Below are 27,882 nucleotides of genomic sequence, written 5' to 3' on the forward strand. Positions count from 1 at the left end.
TCAACATTCAGAAAACGAAGATCATGGCATCTGGTCCCATCACTTCATGGGAAATAGATGGGGAAACAGTGGAAACAGTGTCAGACTTTATTTTTTGGGGCTCCAAAATCATTGCAAATGGTGACTGCAGCCATGAAATTAAAAGACGCTTACTCCTTGGAAGGAAAGTTATGACCAACCTAGATAGCATATTCAAAAGCAGAGACATTATTTTGCCAACAAAGGTTCGTCTAGTCAAGGCTATGGTTTTTCCTGTGGTCGTGTATGGATATGAGAGTTGGACTGTGAAGAAAGCTGAGCGCTGAAGAATTGATGCTTTTGAACTGTGGTGTTGGAGAAGACTCTTGAGGGTCCCTTGGACTGCAAGGACATCCAACCAGTCCATTCTGAAGGAGATCAGCCCTGGGATTTCTTTGGAAGGAATGATGCTAAAGCTGAAACTCCAGTACTTTGGCCACCTCATGCAAAGAGTTGACTCATTGGAAAAGACTCTGATGCTGGGAGGGACTGGGGGCAAGAGGAGAAGGGGACGACAGAGGATGAGATGGCTGGATGGCATCACTGACTCGATGGACGTGAGTCTGAGTAAACTCCGGGAGTTGGTGATGGACAGGGAGGCCTGGCGTGCTGCGATTCATGGGGTCTCAAAGAGTCAGACACGACTGAGCGACTGATCTGATCTGATCTACAAAGAAGTATGTTCTTTCAGTGCACATAGAATTTTCATAGAAATTGACTATAGCATATAAGTTCATAGTTGAAATCTCAAGAAATTTCAATGAATCTGTATCATATATACTATATTCTTTAACTACAATGAAATTTAATTAGACACTAAAAAGATAGTTTAAAATACCCAAGCTTCTGTGTTTGGAGGTGAAAAAATAAATTTCTGAATAGCTCTTGAGTTAAAAGAGAGAATCACAGAGGAAATTACAAAATATATAGTTCAGAAAGATAATGAAAACAGTACAAATACAAACTTGTGGCATGGTGCTTTAAAACATATTTGGAGGGATATGATGAGGAATAAGACAAATGAGAGGATTAATCCCTAGTGAACTGGAGATGAGAGAACAATTTGAAAAACAAAGAATATAAAATTAATCATTTAAAACTATTAATATTAAAGAAATAAAGAAAGGAACAGAAACTTTAACAAGAGAAGACCCTATTAAAAAAGATCAGATTTCTTTTTTAAAGAACCAAATAGAATTAACTAGAAATTCTTGATGTTTTAGAATATAACAGCCAAATTTTCAGACTCATCTATTTATATTTCCATTGCCTAGGAAACTATACACACATAAGCGTATTTCTCCATGGACACACATCTGTAGAGACAGTCTATTGCAGGAGAGCATCAGGCTTCACTATTTTTGCAGATAGGTCAGCTGGGAAAATCAACTTCCTAAGAGTCCTCAGCTGCTTAGTTTAAAGCAATGATTAATAAGTATGGACAGGTTCAACAAAATGTCAGTGGTAGATATAAGCACTCTTCATATCTGGCCTCACAAGTTCTGCAGTTGAGCAATGCAAGACCTTTAACAAAGTGAGGGGAAAAAAATCCAGTCTGAGTTTATTAAGCTCAAGTGAAATTTGACCTTGATTTTGTTTCAAATAAAACAGTCCTCTATGATTATTTTCCTCCTTTTTAGAACTTCACTAGAATTCTTACCAAGAAATGACAACTCCTTATACCTATTTATCTATTAACCCCTTTATCCCCTATTATAGGAGTTGAGATGAGGCAGAAAACTTTTCTCATAGATGAATAAGAAAATGCATTTGCAGAGTGGTATTGTGGAGCTGTTGCTGGAACTGGATCCCAAGTCTCCTGCCTCCTAGTCTGGGCCTCTTTCCACATTCCTGATCACAGTTCAAGGAGCTACAACATAACTCTATTTCTTTCTCTTCCTGCCAGTGGAGGAGACACATGAGACGTGGGTTCAATCCCTGGATCAGGAAGATCCCCTGGAGCAGGAAATGGTAACCTGCTCTAATATTCTTGCTTAGAGAATTCCATGGACAGAGGAGCCTGGTGGGCTACAGTCCACGGGGTCACAAAGAGTTGGACACAACTGAGGGACTGAGTGCACGTGCCCTGGTCCCTTAACTTAAACAGCTCCCTCAAAGTCAGTAGTCTCTCCCAGTCATCAATCTCTGTCCTCAAATGCATTACTGGAAATTTTGTTTGACTGGACACCCCTTTCTTTTGGAAACTGTCTTATCCTTTGGCCTTTCCCATTCTTTTCTTATATAATTTATTATTATATAATTATAAATAAAATATAATTATATTTTCTTGTTACATACAATATTTATAAGTAAGCTTCTTGGCCCTATTTTAGATTTCCTCCTCATTTCCTAATGCTTGTTGATTGTTTCAAATTGTTTTCCTGTTTATGCTTTATTTCTTTAATGGAGGAGCTTTCTGTTTCTACCTTATTTTTTCTTATTTTCTCATTGTAAGTTCTTATTATTATACATTTAATTAATTGATTGAAAAAATATTTTTTGAAAGCCCAATACATGCTCGATTCTGTTCTGACTGTTGAGAGTTTAGGCATAAAAAGGTCAGACCTGGATTCATGTTGATGTATGGCAAAACCAATACAATATTGTAAAGTAATTAGCCTACAATTAAAATAAATAAATTTAAATTAAAAAAAAGGACAGACCTGGTCTCCAGTAAGATAATTACAGATGTTACAAAGATAAGTGGATCATGTGAAAAGAGCAGCTGTTTAATACTCTGTGGTCAAGGAAGAGGTGACATTTAAACTGAAAACTCTTGGCTAAAACTGGTAAATGTTAATACAAAAAGCCAAACAAAGCACCTTCTAGGCACAAGGGACACAGTGCCAGGACCCTGAGGCTGGAGAATGCTGGGATGTTCAGGAACCAGAAAGGAAGGCCAAAGGTAGCCATGCAGAGAGAGGTTAGAATGAAATTGGAGAGCTAGGCAAAAGCCAGGTCTCTGGTATGCAGAACCTCTGCATACCAGAATTGATGTTTATTGTGATCTTATGTGCAGAAATGGCACGTGGAAAAATGTGTGCTGAGTTACTCACGTGAGACTGCAGTGTTTAATTATATGAGGTTGTCCATGTACATCAAATGCCATTTAATGGTCCTGTATGATGAAAAATTTGGATTTGAAAGTTCTTTCTCTCTTTACACTCTCTCCCTGGGCAACTTTATACCTTCAAGTATGACTACACTTACAGGCGTATGGTTGGAGCAAAGTAAAACATCTTCACTCAATAGCTAGTGATTCTCTCTCTAAAGCCACATTCATCCCCAGCTCTCCTCCACTCAGTCGGGCTTTGATGATTTCTTACTTGCTGTGTTACAAAGCTCCTAAGTGCTCTCCCCACTTCCTGTGTGTGTGTCTCTCTCTCATCAACTAACCCAATAATCTATTCTGTGCCCTGCCAGCAGATTGATCTTCCTAAAACACAGCATAGTCAAATTAATCCCTTGCTCTATAACCTTTATGGGTGTCCACTGCCAAGGTTGCTCAGTCCCAGACCCCTTCTTTCATCTGACTCACGTTTACCTTTTCAGTGCTGCTCAGACTCCGTATGCTCCAGGCAGACTGAACTCTTAACCATACGTTATTCATGCTCTGTGCTTCATCTTTGTGCCTTCATTACCTACGTTGTACTAGATGCCTTGTCTAAATCAATATGCTGAGCTAATAAAGTAATTAAAGGACAAAAATAACATATAGACAAAACTTTTGGTTAAGTTTCTCATTTTTCTATTCATAGAGTCCATGATCAACTCTAACATATTTTCTGGTATAGTTCATTGTCTACAAGATGCAGAGTGGATAGTGAGATGATAAACCCTCCATCCTCAAATATGTGGTGATTTAATCAGAGAAGTGGGTATATGAGTATTTAACTATAAAAAACCAAAAAAGCTAAACATATAAAAATAGAAAGATCTATCAACATTACCCGTCTGTCCGTCTATCTATCTATCTACATCTACCCACCTCTGCCAATCCCAGAGTATAATAGTATTGCTGTAGACCTTCGCCATATTTGTCCTAGCCACACATGTAGAACCTTTGTAGTCCCCCATCAGAAACAATGACAATATTAATTTGTTAGTTCTGTATATTCCTTACACCATTGTACAGTATTGGTTTATATAGTATTTTCTCTAAACTTGTTTAGATGAATTATTTGTAGTTATTCCATTACAAACAATTAAAATACCCTTGAAGGTTATGTCTATTGGACACAGTACAGTATTTTTATAAGTTTAGAATGGTGTATTACTAAACACAGTATAGTATTATCATGTCCTCCACCTTTTAGAGCATTAATACTTTTATCAGGAATATCTCATTTGATATTAGGAGACAATGTACATAAAAGAATTCAAAACCTCTTTTTTAAGCTAATTAATACTTTTTTCATTTAGTGAAGAAAATATTTTTCAAAGAAACAGATTTCAGAAGTTTCTTAAGTCATATATTTCCACTGTTTCAAAATGTTGAATAGTTCTTCACTTCCTGTAGGATAGATAAGGCCCAAGCTCCATACCTGGACATTCAAAGGTCTTCTACAGGCTCACTGGAACATTCTAGGTCAGCCTCTATTACATTGCACCAGATCTCCTATTTCGACAGACAACTTACTCTTCATTCTCCCAAACATCTGCTACTTTTCCAGCCTCATGTTTCTGTTCTTATACTTCATCTGTATGGAGTGCTCTTAGTTCAGTTTCTAACTAGTTCCTTGCCATATTCCAGGTCCATGTCAAATCCTGTCTCCCCAGAAAGCCTCTTCTGTCCATCTCAGCATGAAGTTACTTCTGCTTCCCTGGATTTCTGTAGCACCATACATTTGAAATTAATGACATAAAACTTTGTGACAACCTTGTTAGTTCAGTTCAGTTCAGTTGCTCAGTTGTGTCCGACTCTTTGCGACCCCATGGACCACAGCATGCCAGGCCTCCCTGTCCATCACCAACTCCCGGAGTTTACCCAAAGTTGTTATCTACTGTTCTGTAAATCTTATATTCATATTTTACTTTTCACGGGATGATTTATTCGGCAAACAAGCAAATGGATGGATCATTATAACTTAACCTTTTACAAACTCCTCAAGGGCAGGGATCAAATCTCATGTTTCTTAACATCCCCCAGAGTACTTAGGCCAGTGTTTTCCTCATTCAAAGTCAATAAATAATACCTGAATAATGTAGTCTTCAGTTAGAGGGGCCCATTAGTGAAAGTCAGAGAAATTCTTTCTCTATGATGATTCTTTTCCTAATAACGCCAATGACTACAGAATCCTAAAAGAGTGATTGTACTTGGAATACTATCAGTGGTATATTGAAGTATGACCAATCTTCTAAAACCTCATTAAAATCTAACGTTACTTTTCCAGTGAGCATGGTCTCAAATAAATAAACTTGTGAAATGTAATACAGTGAGTGATGAAAAGCTCTGATATCATCCATCTTTTGTGCCATTAAAGATAGATCATCTACTGTGAGCAACAGGATCAACTTGAGTTACCAGTTCCCTATGGTAGGTTAGTCATCTTAAGCAAGACATTTCCCAGGAAATGACATTCTCCTTTGCTTGCACTCATTCATTAAAGACCACAGGTAAAGGAGGTCTAAAGAGCACAGGATCATAACTGATTTTTTTTAAAGCTGACATCCACAAGGACAAAAAGCTGGTAACCAGAGTAACTGGTAAAAAAATGAGGAGCTTCATGTTTAAAAATAATCTCAGATCTGGAAAGTTGCACAAGCAGCTTAAAGAATGGGGGAACAAAAGTTAAGAATTAATGATTAGGCAGATGATTGGGGAAAGTGTTTAAAAATTATCTTTCAAGCACCTACTTGGATTCAGTGGGTATTTGGAGGAGTCGCTGTTCTAGGACAGAGGAAGCTTGCTCACTTCTAGTCCCAGCTGTGACTTATATTACCCTTGTTTACTTCTCCATTCCACACCCTTTCCTTCAATTAAGTAAGCTCCTTTCCTCAGCCCACTGTTTACATGTCCTGCTCCCAATTTCACATTGCCTATTACACTCTCTAATACACCAGATAACCTCATTTCACTTCCCTGGGCAGCTTATGTTTTCTTTCACAAATTACCTTACGTCTCAGTTCTTCCTGGAAACCTAGCTTGATTACATGGGTCAAGGTGAAGGTCATCTATACTCATAATAAAACATTATCTCTCCCTATATGGCTTAAGACATAACTGTAAGACAGTAACCCCCAAGCATGTAGATATACATGTGTAGACACTTTAAAATATGTGCATTTTTAGCCTACTTGTTTATTTAATATTTCTTGGGAGCCCAGCATTAATTTGGAGGTATTCTGAAGCTTTCAAATCATTTAAATTTTTAATGAAAGAACTGAAAAGGGTGAAGAAAATGCAACATGAAATGAGAAAAAACACCCCCAACTTCCATGTAAGCTAGTCATTATTCTTTCAAGAAAGTATTCTTTATACATCAGATATTAATTAAGTAGCTGTTATATGTCAGGCACTGTGCTTGTCACTGGGGAGTGCAGTGTTGGCTAATATAACTCAGAGTTTGTTAAATAGAAATATAAAATATAGCTAATATTCAATAATGGAGAAGGCGATGGCACCCCACTCCAGTACTCTTGCCTGGAGAATCCCATGGACGGAGGAGCCTGGTGGGCTGCAGTCCATGGGGTCGCTAAGAGTCGGACACGACTGAGCGACTTCACTTTCACTTTTCACTTGCCTGCATTGGAGAAGGAAATGGCAACCCACTCCAGTGTTCTTGCCTGGAGAATCCCAGGGACGGGGGAGCCTGGTAGGCGGCCGTCTATGGGGTCATACAGAGTTGGACACGACCGAAGTGACTTAGCAATATTCAATAAAGGCTAATTTTGAAAAGTAATCAGAGACTAAAAAGAGACTGATGAGAAGCAAAGATCAAAGTCTATGCCAATAGAAGAAATATCAGAAAAGACCCACCCCTTTATTTTGCTATCAAACTCAAGGAGCAAAATGTGGTTTGAACACCACCTAAAGAACATTCTGAAGATGAAAGTAAAATGATTACGGTAAGGGAGACCATAAACAAACTCTTAAAAAACATTCAGGTGGGTAACTTGGTTTATTTGGAAGAGGACAGATTATAGCATATTCATGTCATAGGGAAAGATGAGAATTTATATTCATGAAAGGATTTAGAAAGAGGTAACAAGAAATAAAAAGAACTTTAACAACAATTGCCAAGTTCCCCTAGCATTTAAACTTTTTTTCTTTTTTGCCCCAACCACAACAAAAAAAGACTTTTCAAAGGAAGTGGTAGAAGACATTGCTTGAGACATTAAAAACCAGATGGTCCAAAGCCTTGGAAAATATTCACGTGGGATTAATCCTTCTCTGGGTGAAAGCAAAGGAACCCGACCACTGCAGTTTGTGTTTTGAATCTCTGGTTTAGCAGCGCTAGGAGAATAAAGATTTACTTTTCTCTGAACTTTTCCTTAATTTCTTAGCTCTCCTCTGTGCTCTCACAGCACTCTGTGTTGACTTGTGTTAGAGCCGGCGACACCAGGATTGCCTGTTTATTCGGGCGTCTTTTCTGCTAACTTGGAGTATTGCAAGCTTATCGGCTTTTCTTCCTTCCCCTGCAGGAATGCCCTGTGCTCTGGGTTGTGGAAATGTTCCTACACAATGGTTTTGCAGAGCCCCAGGAGTTTCACAGTTTTTATGTTAAATTTCTTGGCTTGAAAATACTACTCGAGGATAGTACATGTTTGGATCTCACATTGTACAGGCTGTGAGGTTTGATTTCTCACAGGAAACCCTCCGCCTCCCCCTCTGACCACTGCCATCCAGTGCCCTGGGAAGAAAAAAACTTCCTTGTGGCTTCTCCAAGCTGGTGGAGGTCTTGCTTCCAGCTCCTTGCTTTCCACAGGCTGGTCATGTCTCCTGTATCTGTGAAGTGCTTAAAACTCCAGCTTCCACTGCACCCTGTAGAGGGTCAGTATTCCCCTTTGACCAAGTGGGAGAGACAGGTCTGTTTCAGCTTGGTTGGCCATGTTGTTAGAGGTTGAATTCTCAGATATAAGTAATCAATTACTCCAGAACCACTACAGTAGAGACTTAGGTTAATTTTAAGTGTTTGACTTATCAACTAATTCAGGTCAAATAAACAAAAATCTGAGTATATGCTATAGGCAAGATTCCATGCTAGAGTCTAATATCCTGCCTTCTGGGCTTTATACTCAATATTAATTACTTCGTGACAAGAAATTTTGTTGAATATATGACAGAAGAGATTTTTAAATGGCTGCTGAATCTATGAAGTTAATGATCCTATTCTTATTTAGGGAAAAAATGATGATTGTATATGTGGAGAAGTACTCAAGGTAGAGATCGATCAAGATCCAAATGTAGACTTTGGTTTTATAAGCCAACAATAATACATATTTGCATTTGAGGTCATGTCAAGTGAGGTTAATGTGGTTATATGAGGGTATGACTTAAAAATGGGGTTGGCATTCCAATCAAATGAAGTCTTTCTAATTTAAATAATGTATTTTATGCCCTGTGCCGATCAATCATTTTCTCTCCCAGAAAGTCAAACCAGTTTTTCCACTATTGATTTACAAAACTTACATGACATAAACATTATGTGACAGAAGTTGTTTGTTATTAAGAGAGAGGATATCACCTCATAGTAACTTGTCATCTGGAAATAGGGAGAATCACACAAAGTAATTTTATTTGTATCATGGCTTTTTCACTGTTGGCTACATTTGTGACAGCTGATTTCATATTAAATATTAACAGTATTTTGTTTATGCTTGAATGCGCTACAGTAGGATGTAGATTTTACTCAGAACCTTTCTGGTTAGAAAGGTATCATTACAATAAATGATACACTTGCAGGCCAGTTATAAAGACAATAGATGCTATGTATCTAAGAAAATTGAGCTACCACTTTGGTGTCAAAATTTTGAAGTTTTATTTCTCCCCTGAATCCTATAAAGTTATTGTTTTTGGAGATCAGAAGTGATAAATTATTGGAAATTTCATTTGGTACCAAACTAATGGAGACAATTGTTACCAACAGATAAGGGTTTAGGAAATCATGGATATTAATTTAAATTGTGTGATTATAATGAATGAGCTTTGGAAATAGCTAATTGATTGCTGGAAAGAGTTGTTGGACTTTAAATATAGGAAGAAAATTAGAGTTTATATTCCTCATTTTCAAGAACACCAATAAAAAATTGATATTTGTTTATATCTCTTGCAGAGGCATAAAAAGTCTAATTTACACATTTTTATGTAATTTTGGTGACATATATTTTTAAAAAACCTAACTGAATTGAGTTGAATCTTTTACATTTGTGAAGTATGTCTAGGATTTGTTTTGTTTTGATATTACTTTTCGATATATGAATACACCCATGAGACAGGCTCCTGCTGAATTTGTGGTCACTGTGTCATCAGTTGGAGAAGGCAGTGGCACCCCACTCTAGTACTCTTGCCTGGAAAATCCCATGGATGGAGGAGCCTGGTGGGCTACAGTCCATGGGGTCGCTAAGAGTCAGACACGCCTGAGGGACTTCCCTTTCACTTTTCACTTGCATGCATTGGAGAAGGAAATGGCAACCCACTCCAGTGTTCTTGCCTGGAGAATCCCAGGGACGGGGGAGCCTGGTGGGCTGCCGTCTATGGGGTCGCACAGAGTTGGACACGACTGAAGCGACTTAGCAGCAGCAGCAGCAGCAGTGTCATCAGTGCTATGAGTGTACATTGTCAGTTGTTTAAACATTATTGAATCCACTGTGGTCTGGCAAGAAGCATCTGGGAGCCAGACTTTTCCTGTGGACACATGCCAAGTAGTGTATTGTATTTCCTCACTGAAGGGAACTATATTGAGATAATTTTTCTTCTTGAATTTTTTAAATTCAGAAATTATTTTCAAAGCCAAGGCAGGATCATATGATAAAATTGTTTATAACTACCTGAATTCTTTGAGAATTACTTCTGTTTATTTAGAGTAGATGTAAATAAGTCATTTAGTTAAACTTCATTTAGATAATTAATATTATTCTCCTAATTAGACCATTCAGGAAGGTTCACATGTCATTTCATGTAGTCTCTCTTTAAATCAATGATTTACTCTTAAGGAAGGACAACAGACATTGAGTGACCCTTTATGTACTATAGTTGAGTATGCCATTAAATTTACATGTTTGATTGTATTATTTAATTAGATAGAAATAAACCCTAAATTGCATTATTAATATATACAATTACAGCATAACATCAGTCTTAACTAAAAATCACCAGGGAAAGTTTATAAAATGTCACATTTAACTTTAAAAAATTCTGAGTAGTTGCAGATTGGGAATGAGAAAACAAGAATACTTTGTCATACTGGAGAATAGGCTAGGAGTTAGTCTTGGAGCACTGACACTGCCTGGCTTCTAGGCCCCTATAGTGACAGAGATTTGTCTTTTCAGGATGGATATAGTTATTCTGACTGCTATGCTGGGATGCTGTTGGGTGAGACCTTAAAAGAGTAAGATCTGGTTTGTCTGCCAAGTACATTAAAAACACCCTGACTCTTGTTCACAAGAGCAGACATCTTGTTTATGCTGACTTGGGTTTGCAGTCTCAGTAAGAGACACTTTGCAAATGAGAGCTCATTCATACCTTTACGAGGCCCAGACTGAGCAAGTGTGTTGTTTTTTTAAGCTCAAGTTTTTATTCTTACGTACTTTGAGGAATACCAAATACTATCAATATTTTGCAGTAATGAACATCAAGACCTCCATCACTTGAACTTTGTGTGCCTCGCCTCTCTTTCCCCTGCAGGTTCTACCTTGCTTCTCCTGGCAACTCCTCTCTATAGAAATATCCTAGTTCTAGAAGATACCTTCTTTTCTAGACTCTGTAACATATTTTATCATAAATTTGTGTGTCCAAAAAACCCTCTGACCTCAGAATTGAAAATGCTTTAAAAACATAATTCTGAATGTCTTGCACAGCCCCTCATGGGTACGTGAAAATTTGTATTTTGAGAGTGTCATTGTGTCTGTACTATGTAAAGTGCTTTAATTTGCTGCATTTTTCATGCATTATCACAGTCAGATCTGGTGAGGAGCTATAGCTATCTTATTCAGGATTAATCAATCTTCTTGGGCTCCTGGCTAGAACAGAAGCGACTCTCGGCTCTGCTTGCTTCAGGGGTTAGCCTTATTCTGTTTTTTCATCATATTCAGTCTCTGAGAGGGAGGTGATGGGAAATGATTTTTCCATTTGCAAGCTGCCTTCCAACTGAAAGAAAAATGGAGGGGGCAAATGCTAAGCTTTTCACTTTCTGTGGCCATTACAAACATGACTCTTCTCCTGTTTTTCAGCAGTATACACTGCTGAAAAGGGAACTAGTTTGTTTTTTTTTTAGGATGTCAGACTTGGCCAAGTTATTTTGTCGTTGAAGTAAACATATATGTCTGTATGACATCATGAATATTAACTTTCTCAGAAGTTGCATATTATGGCAGTATGTTAAAGTGCTATTTAACAAATATAGAAAGAAGTGATCTATGCAAGGTCTTCATTGAATGAGAAGAAAAAGTGTGCTTTTTCTCATTCAAGGTGCTTATGAACTTGGGCTCTGGAGGAAGACAGCCTGGATCCAAAGTGTCATCCTGACATTAATTCTTTTTTTGTGTTTTTTTTTTAAATTTTTTTTTAAAGTTTTTATTTCAGTTCAGTTCAGTCGCTTAGTCGTGTCTGACTCTTTGTGACCCCATGGACTGCAGCACTCCAGGCTTCCCTGTCCATTACCAATTCCCAGAGCTTACTCAAAACTCATGTCCATTGAGTTGGTGATGCCATCCAACCATCTCATCCTCTGTCGTCCCCTTCTTCTCCCACCTTCAGTTCATTCCCAGCATCAGGGTCTTTTCAAATGAGTCAGTTCTTTGCATCAGGTGGCCAAAGTATTGGAGTTTCAGCTTTAGTATCAGTCCTTCCAATGAATATTCAGGACTGATCTCCTTTAGGATGGACTGGTTAGATCTCCTTGCTGTCCAAGGGACTCTCAAGACTCTTCTCCCAACACCACAGCTCAAAAGCATCAATTCTTCGGTGCTCAGCTTTCTTTATAGTCCAACTCTCACATCCATACATGACTACTGGAAAAACCAAAGCTTTGCCTAGATGGGCCTTTGTTGGCAAAGTAATGTACTGTGTTTTAATATGCTGTCTGGTTTGTCATAACTTTTCTTCCAAGGAGCAAGTGGCTTTTAATTTCATGGCTGCCGTCACCATTTGCAATGATTTTAGAGCCCCAAAAATAAAGTCTGCCACTGTTTCCATTGTTCCCCCATCTCTTTGCCTTGAAGTGATGGGACCAGATGCCATGTGATCTTAGTCTTCTGACAATATTGCTTCTGTCATTTATGTTTGTTTTTTTGGCCACAAGGCATGTGGGATCCCAGCTTCCCGACCAGGGATCAAACCCCATTTCCCTGCATTGGAAAGTGAAGTCTTAATCACTGGACCACCAGGGAAATTCCCTGATGCAACTTCTTATAGCTGTGCTATTGTGTGCAAATTAACTTAAGTATTTCTATGACTGTGTTTTTTCATCTAAAAATGGGAATAACAGCAATACCTTCCTCACAGGGTTTTGAGGATGAGTGGGATTTCTGTGTATAGTGTCATGGCTAGCATGGTGCTTCATACACAGTAAATTCCTAGATTTGTATTACAATCATTGTTATTAAATATCAGTATGCAATGAGTATTGTATTGGTCACTTCAGCTTTTCATTCTCACAATAATTATCTAAAGTATATTTTATATTTGTATTTTCCAGACTGAAAATTGAGGCTCAGAGTTTAATTAGCTTGTCTCAGTTTATATAGCTGGTGAAAGAAGAGAATATAACCCTCTGGAATATGAATTTTATTTGCATTTGTAGTTCCATTGTATCTTTTGGGATTAATATGGGGTTAATTTCTGATTCCATTATAATTCATTTTATTAATTATATTATTATTTAGTGAAATATGCCTATATTTAGAAGTTTAAAAGGCAAGTGGTATTTGAAGACAAATGATGAGGGGGATTGAGAATGGTTCTCTTCCCACCCTGTCTGCTTCTTAGGTCTGGGACCCACTGAGCCAGGGGTCAGGGTGGTTAGTTTTATTTTTAGTATTTAGCAACAAGGAATCTTCGACTAAGAGGCACTGACATCAAGAATATGGAGAGGGAGGAAAAACAATAAACAGTCATTACCATTGCCTCTTTTTCTTTCTTCAGATATAGTTTAAGTGTGGAAGTAGTACATTAAAAAATGAGTAAGACTGAAGGACATAGGAAGTAAATAGGGAAACTGCTACTATACTCAGATTTAATTGTGGGGAAAAATTAGACAAAAGTAGTTGTCATCTTTGAATTCACCACAGCCATTGAGGGAAAAATCTGGCCTCTGCTAGACATATTTGGCTGGAATTTTGGAAGGTAGATTTCAGAAAACTCGGAGAAAAGAATAGACACAATGTATGGTATTAAGTGGAGCAGGCAATGGCACCCCACTCCCCACTCTTGCCTGGAAAATCCCATGGACGGAGGAGCCTGGTAGGCTGCAGTCCATGGGGTCGCCAAGAGTCGGACACGACTGAGCGACTTCACTTTCACTTTTCACTTGAATGCATTGGAGAAGGAAATGGCAACCCACTCCAGTATTTTTGCCTGGAGAATCCCAGGGACGGGGGAGCCTTGGTGGGCTGTCGTCTATGGGGTCATACAGAGTTGGACACGACTGAAGTGACTTAGCAGCAGCAGCATGGTATTAAAGACAAGTATTTTAGGGACTTCTCTTGTGGTCCAATGGCGAAGACTCAGCACTCCCAGTGGAGGGGGCCTGGGTTTGACCCTTGGTCAGGGAACTAGATCTCACATCACATGCTTCTAAAAAGATTCTGCATGCTGCAACAGAGATCAAAGAGCCCGTGTGCCAGAACTAAGATTGATGCAACCAAATAAATATTTAAAAAGATGAGTATTTTAAAATAACATTTAATCTCAAAGGATCCCAATGGGGAAAAGAAGGGAGAGAGACTAAACTATGTCATGTTCTTGTGCTAGAATCTATCCAACAAATATAACTTTTAAAGGAACATATATTAGACATTGAAATGGCTAAATAACCAAAGAAAATATGAGAATAGTTAAAATGTATAAATTATACTAAAAACAACAAAAGGTGTATAATTGCTATCTGGTTTTGTTGTTTTTGAAATTTATTAGGGGCAGTAATTCAAAGAAAACAATTTAATTTCTATTTTATTTGCTCCCTTTCTGTCAAGAAATGTCCTCTAATTGATAATATTGGTAAGAGATAACAAAAGCCCAGGATGGGCAAAGAGATCCTGCTATAATACAAAGAGATTCTATTAGAATAACTAACCAAAGTCAGTTGTTTTTATTCAACAAATATTCACGGAAAACATTTTTTTTTTTTTGGTTCCAGCCCCTGTGTTAGGCTGCTGTAATGTAAATATGCCCTCGGGGAGTTCACACTTAGGGAAAAGTAGACAAATATTTATATGTAGTACTCTGTACTAACTAAGGCTGTGAGAGCAGACAAGGGAGAGTGGCCAGCTGTCTGGAGGGGTTTGGGAAAAGCATTCTAAATTGGTGGACACACTTCAGCCCTGTCTTCAAGATAAGTAGGAATTTAATTTGTCTTCTGACCCAGATAATATTTTAAAGTGCACTCTAGAGAAGCTTCTAAAATAAGGTGTCAAAGAGAATCTTCTATGCCATCTAGAAGATGAAATAATGATTATAGACTCAAACCCAACATGGTGGCAAGGAAATGACAGACATATAACAAAAATAATACCTTCAGTGAGGCATTTGGCCAGGATTCTTCTGAAGTCTTTGTAGCTTAAAGACCACTGGATAACTGACTGTATACCGCAGTGGCCGTAGGGTGTTGACCAGTTGATTTTGTAAATACCTTAGGGCTTAGTTCTCAACATCATCATACTATCCTTTTCATGAAGTGTTAGTCACTCGGTCGTGTCCAACTCTTTGCAACCCCATGGACTGTTGCCTGCCAGGCTCCTCTGTCCATGGGATTTCCCAGGCAAGAATACTGGACTGGGTTCCCATACCCTTCTCCAGGGGACCTTCTCAGACCAAGGACTGAACTCCAGTCACTGGCAATTACAGGCAGATTCTTTACTGTCTCAGCCACCAGAGAAGCCCCCATATTCATGAATGCCTTCAGTAAATATAAACAGGCTATACTCTCAGTAGACCAAAATGGTGGATCAAATCTAACAAGATAAAATAGGATATCCTACTTGCTCTAAAAATCTAATTGCAGATATATTCGAAAGACTTGGCTCCTCAGAAAATGGGAAAAACACATAGGGATTTCCATCAACAACTCATTATGAGTCAACAGTAATTAGATTCAATTCTCAGACTGTGTGCTTTGGAAATATAAGATAATTAGCAACCAGTGTTCTGGCTTAGCAAGATGCCAATCTTTCATGTTGTGTATCAACAATATTTAGATTTTTAACTAAAACTACCCTAGAAAGTACAAGACAATGATTCTCATACTTTTTATTCTCAAGAGGCCTTTTCTGTTTGTTTTTTCATTTGTTTGTTTTGATGGTATTTTTTTTTTTGTCACACCACAGCCTGGAGGATCTTAGTTCTTTAACCAGGGATTGAACTCAAGCCCCCTGTAATGAGGAACCCTTTTCAATCTTGAAAGTTATTGAGGATTCCCAAAAACTTTTTTTTATGAGGATTATGCCTCTTAATATATTGTATGTTAGAAATTAAAACTGAGAAATGTTAAAAATGTTTATTAGTGAATTTAAAAGTTATAATGATAAACCCACTGCCTGTGAACATAAATACCATATTTTATTTGAAAAATAGATATATTTTCCCAAAATACGAGTGTGAAGAGTGGCATGGTTTACCTTTTTGCAGATCTCTTCAATGTCTATCTTAATAGGAGATGTCTAGACAATCATATCTGCTTCTGCCTTTACTCAGTTGTTATATGTTGTTTAGTTTAAGTACAATCAGCGTGTGAAGAAGATCCAGCCTCATACAGATATATACTAGTGGGAAAAGGAAGTATTTTAATAGTCCTTGCAGGTAATTGTAGAGATTCTTTTTTGGTACTATACCCAAACTCGACAGATGGTAAGGATAAGTTGCAATGCAGAATCCAAAACTGTATCAGTGAACTTTTCATACAGTGTTACAGCAAAATTCAGAGGACTGTCTTGTACTTTGAACAGATCTTTTACCCATGTGTGCTTTTGTAACATCATGCATTGCTCAGCTAGAAAATACTGGTTCATTACATTATGCAGAACTTCCAAATATTGACACAATTATGGTACAGTTAAAACACCACATTCATTCATATCACCATTGATCTCATTAGAAAAGTTTCCTTAAATACTGAGGAGTGGTCAAGCTATATCCCAAAACAGAAGTTTCTAAAATTCTAATTTTTGCTTGAAAGCTCAAACTTTATCATCAGCAATAAATGTCAGTTGTTTTTGTTAAAATGACAGATTCACTTAATTCAGTTTTGGGAAAATGTCTGCCAGATTCTTAAGTCTGAGTAACCGTAGTCTGTCAGTTGTTCGTTCTTTCGAGTAAAAATGGTGTTTCATGATAAAAACAGCTAGTTGTGTTTACCACTCGAACTTTTCCATCTGGAGATGCAGCAGCCATGTTTAATTCAGTCTTCTGATTTTGTGTCACAGAATATTAAAGAGAAAAAAAAAAGAATATTAAAGAGACGTGTACTCGAGGTTGACATTAAATGAAAATAATAATTGATCATCAAGGACATTCTTAGGTGAAACTGGCTTTTTTGTTTGTTTTTAATGCTAGTGCAGGGCAGGGAAGAATACAGTGACAGCTTGGTGCCACTGTGTTGATTTATGCTGAGATGTCAGCAGTTTACCACCCATCATTGCTCTGTAGCATCAGTGCAAATGTTAACACAATAAAAAAAGCAAATATCTTAATTTTATTATGAAAATAGTTTTGACCCCATAGATCCTCTATGCCCTGAAAGGGTCTTGAAAACCACCGCTGGTATAAGGGATTATAGAACCAATAAGTCAACTGGGTGATGGGTCCTCTTACAGGCCTGTGATTTTTCTTTCTTGGATTCTTGAAAATGAGGTTAAGGTGCACCACACTTGAAGAGGAGGAGTGAATTTGCATAAGCAGGCAGCGGAAACAGAGCCAAGCCTGTAACAAATGAGCTCTGCATTTGTAGATCTGCCTTTTTCCTGAGGCTATGGGAAACAGTTCCTTTTAAAACAGTCATGTTACAATTAAATGATCTTAACACCAGCTTATGTATATTAGATAATATTTTTTACAGAATAAAATTTAAAACAAACCAAAATCTAAGTTGAGATGAAAAATTTTAATTTCTAAAAATGGGATGGCTTCAAAACAGTTTATAATGAATACATATACATTTGGGATATTCTTATTAAAAATGAGAATAAAGAAAAAGCATATGCGAGACAGCAAAAGAGACACAGATGTATAGAACAGTCTTTGGACTCTGTGGGAGAGGGCGAGGGTGGGATGATTTGGGAGAATGGCAGAGACATGTGTATTATCATGTGTGAAACGAATCGCCAGTCCAGGTTCCATGCATAAGACAGGGTGCTTGGGGCTGGTGCACTGGGATGACCCAAAGGGATGGGATGGGGAGGGAGATGGGAGGGGGTTCAGGATGGGGAACACATGCGCACCCGTGGCGGATCCATGTCAGTGTATGGCAGAACCACTACAATGTTGTAAAGTAATTAGCCTCCAATTAAAATAAATTCATATTAAAAAAAAGAAAAAGCAGAAACTGAATAAACGTTGTCTAAAAGGAGATGCTAATAGTGTTTATGGAGGATAGGTCTTCGGTGACTTAAAGTTTTTTTTCTTTTTTGCTATGTCTACTTTCTGGCTTCTAGCCATGAACAGATAGTGCTTTAGTAGCAAGAATAATAAGAAAAAAATCTAATCTAAAGTAAAAGAAGAACTTACATGTCTCAAACTTTATTTGTACCAGAAATCCATAGCCAGGTAGAGGTTACTACAACTGAGAAATAATTTAATTTGGACCTTTTGGGGGTTAAAAGAATTTTAATGTTGCAGAATTTGTTATACACTTTAATTAAAAAGCTAAGGATTTGAACTTTGTGAAATAGAAGAATATCACTGACTATAGTAAAAGACAGAGTCACCCTTCATAATTTCCCCATGTCTGGTACACTTTAGGAGCACAGTCATTTTCTGACTCACAGTCATTTCTGACTGATGGAATCTGGCCTAGTAAAGCTTAATTTTTAACTTACTTGCTTTCTTTGCCTGCTGTAATTGCCTGTAGATGATCAAGTCTCTGTAAGACTGCTTCTTCTCCTGACTAGAGAAGTACGTCTAGAGCAGCAGCAATGACTGCAGTGCATGTTGCATAGAAGGCAATGCAGAAAGACAAGAGCAGGGAGGAAGTGCCGTGACCTTGGTCCACTCATTCAACACCCCTGTTCAGTTCCCCTTTAATGAAAGAAGGAAATTGAACTAGATGGTAGCTAAGGTACCTTTCCTTTCTAAGAGTTCCTCCAATTCTGTCAAAAGAGATCTTTGCCTGAATTTGAGGTTTTCCCCCCAACATCCCAACCATGATGTTAACAAGTTTAATGTCTGTGAAAAAAAATCATTATTTTTACCTTTTCAGGTTGGTGTATAAATTGTGAATTTCAATATTATAGTAAAGAAATTCCCTGTACTCTAATGACATTTCTTTTTGCTTTTGAATAACCTTTGATAACTTTTTCATATTAAACCATGAGAATAGAATGTCAAAGTTGAAAATTATATGATTAGACAACCATTGCTTATTTTATTGTCTTTTATATCGTATTAACCATATATGATATTAACCATATTAACCATAAGCATAATTAATCATATCACCAAATTAATAAGTGGATGCAAAACACCTAGCCCCTCAGGTAATGAACCTGATACTGCGTGCTAATGGTGCATTTTTTTCCCCTGAGAAATTTGATTATCCTGTTGTCCTCCCCAAATCTTGGCAGGGTGCTATAGGATAGCATTATTCTTTCTACTTTACAGAGAAGACATTGAGAATTAAGAAACAGTGTCAAGGTTGCATAAATAACTAGACATTTAAGCATAGGACCTAGTTTGCCTAATATCCAGGGTAGTAAACATGATTCTATGCCATTTCAAGCATCTTTATCTTTTTGTTCATTTAACTGACTGATACTACTAAAAGGCACTTGCTTATATCTTTATCAAAGTATATCTTTTATTGCTGTAAACTAGATATCAGGCTATCAAATAGATAGAAGAATCCTTTAGAAGTGCCATATTTCAAGCTCTCAGTAGTCCAGTATCTATAGGCCCTTAAGGAACTCACTTTTCTGCATTGTCATAATTTTTAATTCCCTCACTGATAGCCCTTTGAGTTTCCTCTTTTACTTCTCTGGCCCTTTCACCAACTTCAGAAATTGGCTCAAGTCTTGAGAGAGAAGAGGGGGTAAGGGGCCATTTGTATAAATCCTTCCTACATTTTCATCTTACTACTAGGACTAGACTCCAGTTCCCCATCCCATCTGCTCCATCTCCTCCTACTCTGGGGCATCTTGCTTGCAACTCCCTGGAACCTGAGCCCTTGATGAAATGTGAAGGGTAGACTGTTGCTCTGAAATGTAGGTGAACCTCTTTCAGATCTTCTATGTAGAAAGGCTTATCTTTACCATCTACATTTAACCATGTTTTTCTTACTGAAATAAATTGAAAAAGAAAAGCTGACTGCCCTCAGAAATAAACCCATTTTCATTTGTGAGTTGTCTTTAGTTCAGTTCAGTTCAGTTGCTCAGTCGTTTCCAACTCTGTGACCCCATGGACAGCAGCATGCCAGGCTTCCCTGTCTATCACCAACTCTCAGAGCTTGCTCAAACTCATGTCCATCGAATCGGTGATACCATCCAACTATCTTATCCTCTGTCATTCCCTTCTCCTCCCACCTTCAATATTTCCATCAGGGTCTTTTCAAATGAGTCAGTTCTTCGCATCAGGTGGCCAAAGTATTGGAGTTTCAGCTTCAGCATCAGTCCTTCCAATGAATATTCAGGATTGATTTCCTTTAGGATTGACTGGTTTGATCTTGCAATGAAAGGGACTCTCAGGAGTCTTCTCCAACACCACAGTTCAAAAGCATCAATTCTTTGGCGCTCAGCTTTCTTTTTAGTCCAGCTCTCACATCCATACATGACTACTGGAAAAACCAAAGCTTTGCCTAGACAGACCTTTGTTGGTAAAATAATGTCTCTGCGTTTTAATATGCTGTCTAGGTTTGTCATAACTTTTCTTCCAAGGAGCAAGTGGTTTTTAATTTCATGGCTGCAGTCACCATCTGCAGTGATTTTGGAGCCCAAAATAATAAAGTCTGTTACTGTTTCCATTGTTCCTCCATCTATTCGCCGTGAAGTGATGGGACTGGATGCCATGATCTTAGTTTTCTGAATGCTGAGTTTTAAGCCAACCTTTTCACTCTCCTCTTTCACTTTCAACAAGAGGCTCTTTAGTTCTTCTTCTCTGTCTACTATAAGGGTAGTGTCATCTGCATATCTGAGGTTATTGTTATTTCTCTCGGAAATCTTGATTCCAGCTTGGGCTTCATCCAGCCCAGCATTTTTTCATAATGTACTCTGCATATAAGTTAAATAAGCACAAGGGGCTTCCCTTGTGACTCAGCTGGTAAAGAATCCTCCTGCAATGCGGGAGACCTGGGTTTGATCCCTGGGTTGGAAAGATCCCCTGGAGAAGGAAAAGATACCCACTCCAGCATTCTAAATATGTGAGTTGCCTTAGAGACCTTTACAAAGTATCAAATACTGTTCCTGGCTTTAGGGGCAGTTGAGTGTGTAGAATTTTAAAGGTTAGAAAGAAATGGGGAAGAGAATGGAAAAGATGCATGTTTGGGGCATCCCAACTTGAAATTCGGTTTCTAAATCATCACTGAGAGAACTGCTTAACCTAAGATGTACTTCAAATACGATGCTATGGTAGGAGAGAACCTACCCACTTATGTGAAAATGTTTTCCAAGTCTACAAGCAGCTAATATTCAAATGAAATTTTAGCAACAAAATATATCTATAAACTAAAGATTTTAATGAAAATCAAGGCAATGGTGCCATGGCTTAGAGCTGGGGCTTCAGTGACAGATGTGGAAGTTTAAATCCCGACTCTTGTTCTAACTGGTTGTGTGAACCTGGACAAGTTAATTAAGCTCTGTACATGTTGCTTTTGCATACATAAAGAGGATGAAAGTTCCTATTATTGCCTCATAGAATTGTTAGGAGGATTTAGTTACCTAATGGATATAAATGTATATAGTGTTTCCTGGTAGCTCAGACAGTAAAGAATCTGCCTGCAATGCAGGAGACCTGGGTTCGATCCCTGGGTCGGGAACATTCCCTGGAGAAGGGAATGGCAACCCATTCCAGTATTCTTGCCTGGGAACTCCCATGGACAGAGGAGCTTGCGGGCTATACAGTCCATGGGATCGCAAATTCAGACAGGGCTGAGCGACTAATTCAGAGGATGTCAACTTAACCTTCTTCTTCCTGGAAGATGTGATAGTATCAGTCTTTAGCCCTGCTGTGAACATCACACACCCTGTTTTGGTGCTGACAAATTGTCTTTAGCCTTTTTCAAGCAATGTCAGATAAACATGTCATTGGCTTATCACTTTTCTTTTTTGGTTATTTAACCTTAAAAGAGAACATTAGCAAGCCAGAAATAGCCCATTTTGTAAAAACTGCATAGCTAGACAGATCTTTGATCCTTATTAGGGTAATAATCCATCTGTTATGGAAATAGATCAATTTGTAAATTAAATTGATTAATCTAGCAGAGAAAAAAAAGGGTCTTGACTTTTCCCACAGTAAGCATTTCCTTAAATGGTAGTCATCTTAAAACAGAGATTTGGGAAGACTCAGTTTTCTGCTATTCTTTCTTTTTTTGCTCAACTCAGAAAAAAGATTAAATATCTATCAAAAAAAAAAAAGAGAGAGAGAGTAGAGTTCAAACTTTTAGATTCACTAGGGTCTGGTTGTTCCTGGAGGTCTCATATTTTTGACGGGGTTTAATGTTAAAACCTTTCAATGACTATCAGAACATTTTTACGCTTGATCTTAGCGAAAAGGCTGAGAAGCAATATCAGAATATTTTTAAGACTCATTGGTTAGTTTAGTAAATGTATAACTATGCTTGAGTTATCTTCTGCAATTAGTTTACTTTATTATTATTTTCATCCTGTCTGATAAAAAAAAATCTCCCAATGATTCTTCTAACGATGTGTGGTTGGAATAATAACTTCACATGCTGAAGAGTTTTGTGCGGCAGCTGAGAGGCATGTAAATACAAGCTGCTTATTTGCAAGAAGCTTCCAGATTTGCAATATGATTGCTATGGAAACCACTTAATGAAAACCTTATAACCATCTGTGTGGTTTGATGGATTTTAGTGCATAGCTGAGCTGTTTTTGTTTACTGTTATTAAAATGTTGAATGGAATATATTAACCCACAAACATTGACTATTTGAGATATTAATTAGTATTGTATAATGACATTGTGCCTCAACCCCCAAATAAAATAGGTTTAATAATAAACCTAGATAAAACATGTATATATCTAATATATTGTAAAGTTGATTATAACCCAGAATTTGGTCACTTGTCCGTATATATTTTTTGGATTATGTGGAGAGTTTTGCTCTGTTAGTAAATTATTATAGTAGTAAGATTTATTTTTGTGATTTTGGAATCCATTTTTTTACTTGATATTTATTGAACATCTTCCTTGTACCAGATTCTATTCAAGATTCAGTCTGAGTTGTTTTTTTATAAGGTTAGAAAAGAGCACACACACCCCAACTTTGATTTTGTTGTCTTTTACATGGAAACTGTACTGTTAGCCCAAGATAAAATGATTTGCTTGACTATTGTTAAAAAAAATTGACATATGAAACACAGAAGGCTCTGCCCTGAAGATATCAGCACTAGGTTTGAAAAGGAGAAAGGAAATGTTTTTAATGCACATCCTATCCTCTAAAATACTTCTTATTAAACATCTCACATGGATATCAATTTGGATACTTCACAGAAAATACTGATAGTTAAGTAAATATTTTGAATATCATTCTGATAATTTAAGAATACATTGTACACATTATAGACACATTTTAATAAAATAAGAACAGTTCTTAGTAGTAAATTCTAAATTCATTGACAACTTCGCCAAGAGCAGAGTTTTTCCCGTTTAATTATTGTAATTAGTTTTTATAATATCTTGACCCTAACTTTGGGTGGTGAGTCTAAATCCCATAGTGTCTTCTTAAGAGCCAGGATTAGTGCTTTCTATATTGATGTGGTTATAGCTTTTGACTTCAGGATAAGCACCCTTAGCTGTTTTTCAGTTTACTTCTTACTATTGAATTTGTGACCAAATTGGAAGAGAATGAGTACTGGGGAAAGAGAAAGTGTGAAAAGTACAGAAAGCCTTCTCCTTCACCTTAAAAACATGAATGATTTGTAAAATGAGATGCTTGGACTAAATAACTGTAAATGACCCTAAAACCTTTAAACGTTATATTAAATTTTATATTAAAATTTAAATTAATTTATTTAAATTAAAAATTTTATATTAAAACACCCTATAATCCATTTATGTTAGCTAGTTCTTCAGGTTTAGCATAAGTGAGGCAATTGTTAAAAAGAGACAGGATTTAATATTAGAGTTTTTATTAGGTCTTCTGTATACTCATTACTGTTTGACTGAACTATATTAAATTGACAATATTAGGTTTAAATTAATACGTATAAGGTGCCAATGATTTCTAGCTGTTCCGTATTGGACCTTTCATTCTTTAGTTGGAATTGAGTTACAAAGATTTGAAACAGTTATAATTGTATAGTAGTAGCTCTCAAGCTTGATTTAAATGCTGGTTTTTATTTATCACCACTTTAAAATTTGCATGAGATGTCTCAATTCACATATGCATTCTTGATCTCTTTACCAAACTTTCCAGTCTCCCATGGGCTGCCCCGCCCCTATGTTAAATCTCTAGTGTCAGAAACACAACTCCTTGTGGTTTCCCCCCTCCCCGCCAGGCCAGGGGCACAACAGTTTATCTTGGCTATACTCTTTTTAGTAATGATGTTTCCATTTCTCAGTTAACTAAACTCAAACATGAGTCATCCTTGGTTGCTTGTTCTTTTCCCTTAGCCCTCCACATCCAGGCAGGCAGAGTTTGTCTATTCTAGTTCCTTCCCCTCTTGTAATCATCTCCGCTCCATATTCTCTGCCCCTCCAGTTCAGGACTGCTGCTGCTGCTGCTAAGTCGCTTTAGTCGTGTCCGACTCTGTGCGACCCCAGAGACGGCAGCCCACCAGGCTGCCCCGTCCCTGGGATTCTCCAGGCAAGCACACTGGAGTGGGTTGCCATTTCCTTCTCCAATACATGACAGTGAAAAGTGAAAGTGAAAAGTGAAAGTGAAGTCTCTCAGTTGTGTCTGACTCTTAGCGATCCCATGGACTTCAGCCTACCTGGCTCCTCCATCCATGGGATTTTCCAGGCAAGAGTACTGGAGTAGGGTGCCATTGCCTTCTCAATTCAGGACTAACTTCCCCAACTTCCCCTTTATCCAGACTGGGACTGGTCTCTCTCCGTGCCCCTTCTCTGTGTTATCTGGGACAAGGAGATCAGATGGACATTGCTCAAGCAATTTCAGTCCTGCCCTTTCTCACTTCAGAAATTTGGGGGTGGGGTGGGGTGGTGTGGCAAGGGCTCTTATTCCTCACCAAACATGGAAACATCTGAAGTCCGTAGCTGAATGTTCATGAGTTTACAGCAGTTTTCCCAAACGACTACCATTGTCTCCTATCCTACTCTGCCTCTACAAGAACCACATTCTTTATCCAAAATGAATATGCCTGTGCCTTGTTCTTTTGTTCATGCCTCTCCCTCTGTCTGGTAGACCCTCTCTCTTACAAGTATTTAATGCTCAATGAAGATTTATTAGCTGAATTATTTAATAGTAATAATGACTATATTTGTATTTTTTGCATATTTTTCTTTAAAGTTTTGATTTTTCTTGAAATTGTGATTCTTTTTGAACCCAGTTTTTTTCCTTGACATGCCATTTTGTTCCTATGTCCTGCCTTAAATATTTCTAAATTTCATATAAATCTTTCAGTGAAGGAAGTGGTCGTGTGATAAATATTCCTTTGTGAGTTAAAGAATTAAATAGCCTACTGACTTTGTTTAAAACTCTTCTCATTTATATCATTTTCTTCCTCCTATAACTTGAAGAAGGAGTGTGGTGGGGGAGTGTAGAGATAATATAAGGATATATTTGAACATATCAGGATAAAGAATATGGACTTTGGAATCACATATCTAAATTTGAATAACAAACATTGAAAGTTTCTTTACCTTTTTGAGCCTCAATTTATTTCTCTGTAAAATAAGGATTTAAAATGGTTTATCTATAAAATCCTAACATCTGTTATAGTGTATGACACATAGTAGGTCCCGAGTCTAATTTGGGGGGAATTACCTTGAAGGATGAGGATCATTCTAGTATGTCTCTGTAAGTATCTGAAGTATCTGATACTCCATGAATGACTTATAGGTTAACTATTTTATATCACACATTTTCTCTGTTCTGTTGATGTTTTAGGGACAGTGATTTTATTCTGTGTGGTATTCATGCCACAGTATAATGTGGTCAATCCATATAATGCTGGGTATCATTTTACTGGATTTTTAGGGCTTTTCTGGATTTAAGATTGTTCCAGATGAATTTCTAAGAGCATTTAAAACAAAATATGTGAAACGTTAGTACATACCTTAAATTTTATCAAGTCAACTGGTCAGGTTGCTATTTGGATATAGCTATAGGTTCATTTATTCAGCTTTAGATTATTGAAAAAGGAATGTGGATGTTGAGTGGTTTCCTTCTTTGAAAAGGAATATTTATGTGTTATAAATTTTTAGTTTTGCTCTTAAGATGGGGTGAGTACTGCGTTGTTCGTACTGGACTTCAGTGTTCCATTTGTTGTTTATTTACAGAAGAGGAGGAGGACGGAGCTCTGGTGAAAGTGGAGGGACAAAGGAAGATGAGTCAGGACAGTGTTCACCACACCACAGGTAATGAGCTGGTGGGAAAAGCTTATTTTGGTCTTGTTCACTTTCCTTTTCATCACTTTCTCCCTACTCTAAAGATGTGTCCTCAGCTCCCTGCAGTTGGGTCCTTGGGTCTGGATCTCTTATGGCTGATAAGCTGCTTAGACCCATTTAGGATGCATGAAAACCACTTGAGAAGGATTTATAAAGTAAGCCAATTTATACAAGGTATTCCTTCCTGAATTACTTTGTAATGACTCAATTAGCTTTCATTTCTGCACAAAGGAGGTTTAGTTGCATAAATTAGCTTATCATCATTGAGGAAGTGTCACTGCTAAAGGACAGTTTATAGATACAACATGCAGTTGCTGTCAAACCTATAAGAATGTAATATAGACATCTGTGTATACTTTGTGCTTGAGCAGAACAGACTTCTGCCATTCAGAGACTAACAGGGGACAACAAGTAGCCCAGGGGACTAGCAATGTAGACATCTCTGAAAAGGTCAACTTGACACAGGCTCTGACAATCGACCCACAGCTCTGTCTTCTTTGATAAAAATCAGATAAACTTAAGACCGCTAATTGATCTGCAGCCTGTTTAAATGTTGGCCATGCATATCTTCATTGCATATGATTAACACAGAAAGCAAATGAATTGGGTAAGAAATGCCAGAGTCCAGTGACAGCAGCTTAAAAATGGGAAAAGGACACTGGTGGCCTAGAAGGCTAGGAAGGATATTCCACTTATCCATTTCCACTTGGCACATGGCCCCAAGTGCTAATTATGACTGAGACTGGAAAAATAGCTATATATGCTCTGTACAGAATCACATGATGCAAGCAAGTTTTCTTGCTGGTTGTTATTTCCAAATAGCAGGAGATAAACCGTATCTGTAGTGCAGGCATGGGGTTAGTTTTGATAAATCAGCAATTATTTTACACGGAAAGAAGAGAAGGACTGCCTTCTTATCAGGACTTTACACCTCTTCATAGCCACATGTCAGCTGGGGCAAGGTCTGCCATATCATCCCATGTCCTGCAAAGAGCTATAGATGGGGGTCGCCTCCCCTTGCTGATATGGCCATACATCACTCTTTCAAGCTGTCAGGGGCAGGGTGGACAAGAAGTGTGTGTTCAGGAAGTAGCTTTCCAGAGTCCTTCCTACTGTGACATGTGGAAAGGAAACAGAGGCCTGACTTCCGGACCTGGACAGGAAAGCAGGAACAGGTTGGTGCAAGAGGTTTGGGTGTGCTTTTTTCAGAAAGGAAGTGAGGACGAAGTCATTAGATGTGAGTCCTCTGTTCCTGCAAAATGCAGCTATAAACACCATGTCTGAGCAAAACCTTGAGGACGACATTCAATGGCAGTGGAAGTACATATGTTTTGTTATCATGAAGCTTCTGCTAAAAGCATGTCATTTTCTTTTTTAAATTTCAGTGTAGGTGTGGAAACTGGACACATACAGATATTCTTCCCATAAATATAGTATTTTGGTTTAAAGCAATTGCATTTTTCAAAAATCCTTTTAAAGTAACTCTCTCCCAAATTTTTGCCTTTGAGGGAAGGAAAAACAAATCAGTTTTTCCTC

General features: G+C 37.7%; 1 protein-coding gene across 2 annotated transcripts in view; it reads left to right on the top strand.

Moving 5' to 3' along the window:
* SKAP2 (src kinase associated phosphoprotein 2) overlaps positions 1-27,882 on the top strand; it is a 171,544-nt gene that overhangs the window by 121,928 nt on the left and 21,734 nt on the right. For both annotated transcript variants that reach the window (XM_024990910.2, NM_001038214.1), the window contains 1 exon segment: positions 26,239-26,316. In XM_024990910.2, coding sequence (XP_024846678.1) covers positions 26,239-26,316 — 78 coding nt within the window.

This window comes from Bos taurus, chromosome 4, assembly GCF_002263795.3.
Source record: "Bos taurus isolate L1 Dominette 01449 registration number 42190680 breed Hereford chromosome 4, ARS-UCD2.0, whole genome shotgun sequence".
NCBI classification, from domain to species: domain Eukaryota; kingdom Metazoa; phylum Chordata; class Mammalia; order Artiodactyla; family Bovidae; genus Bos; species Bos taurus.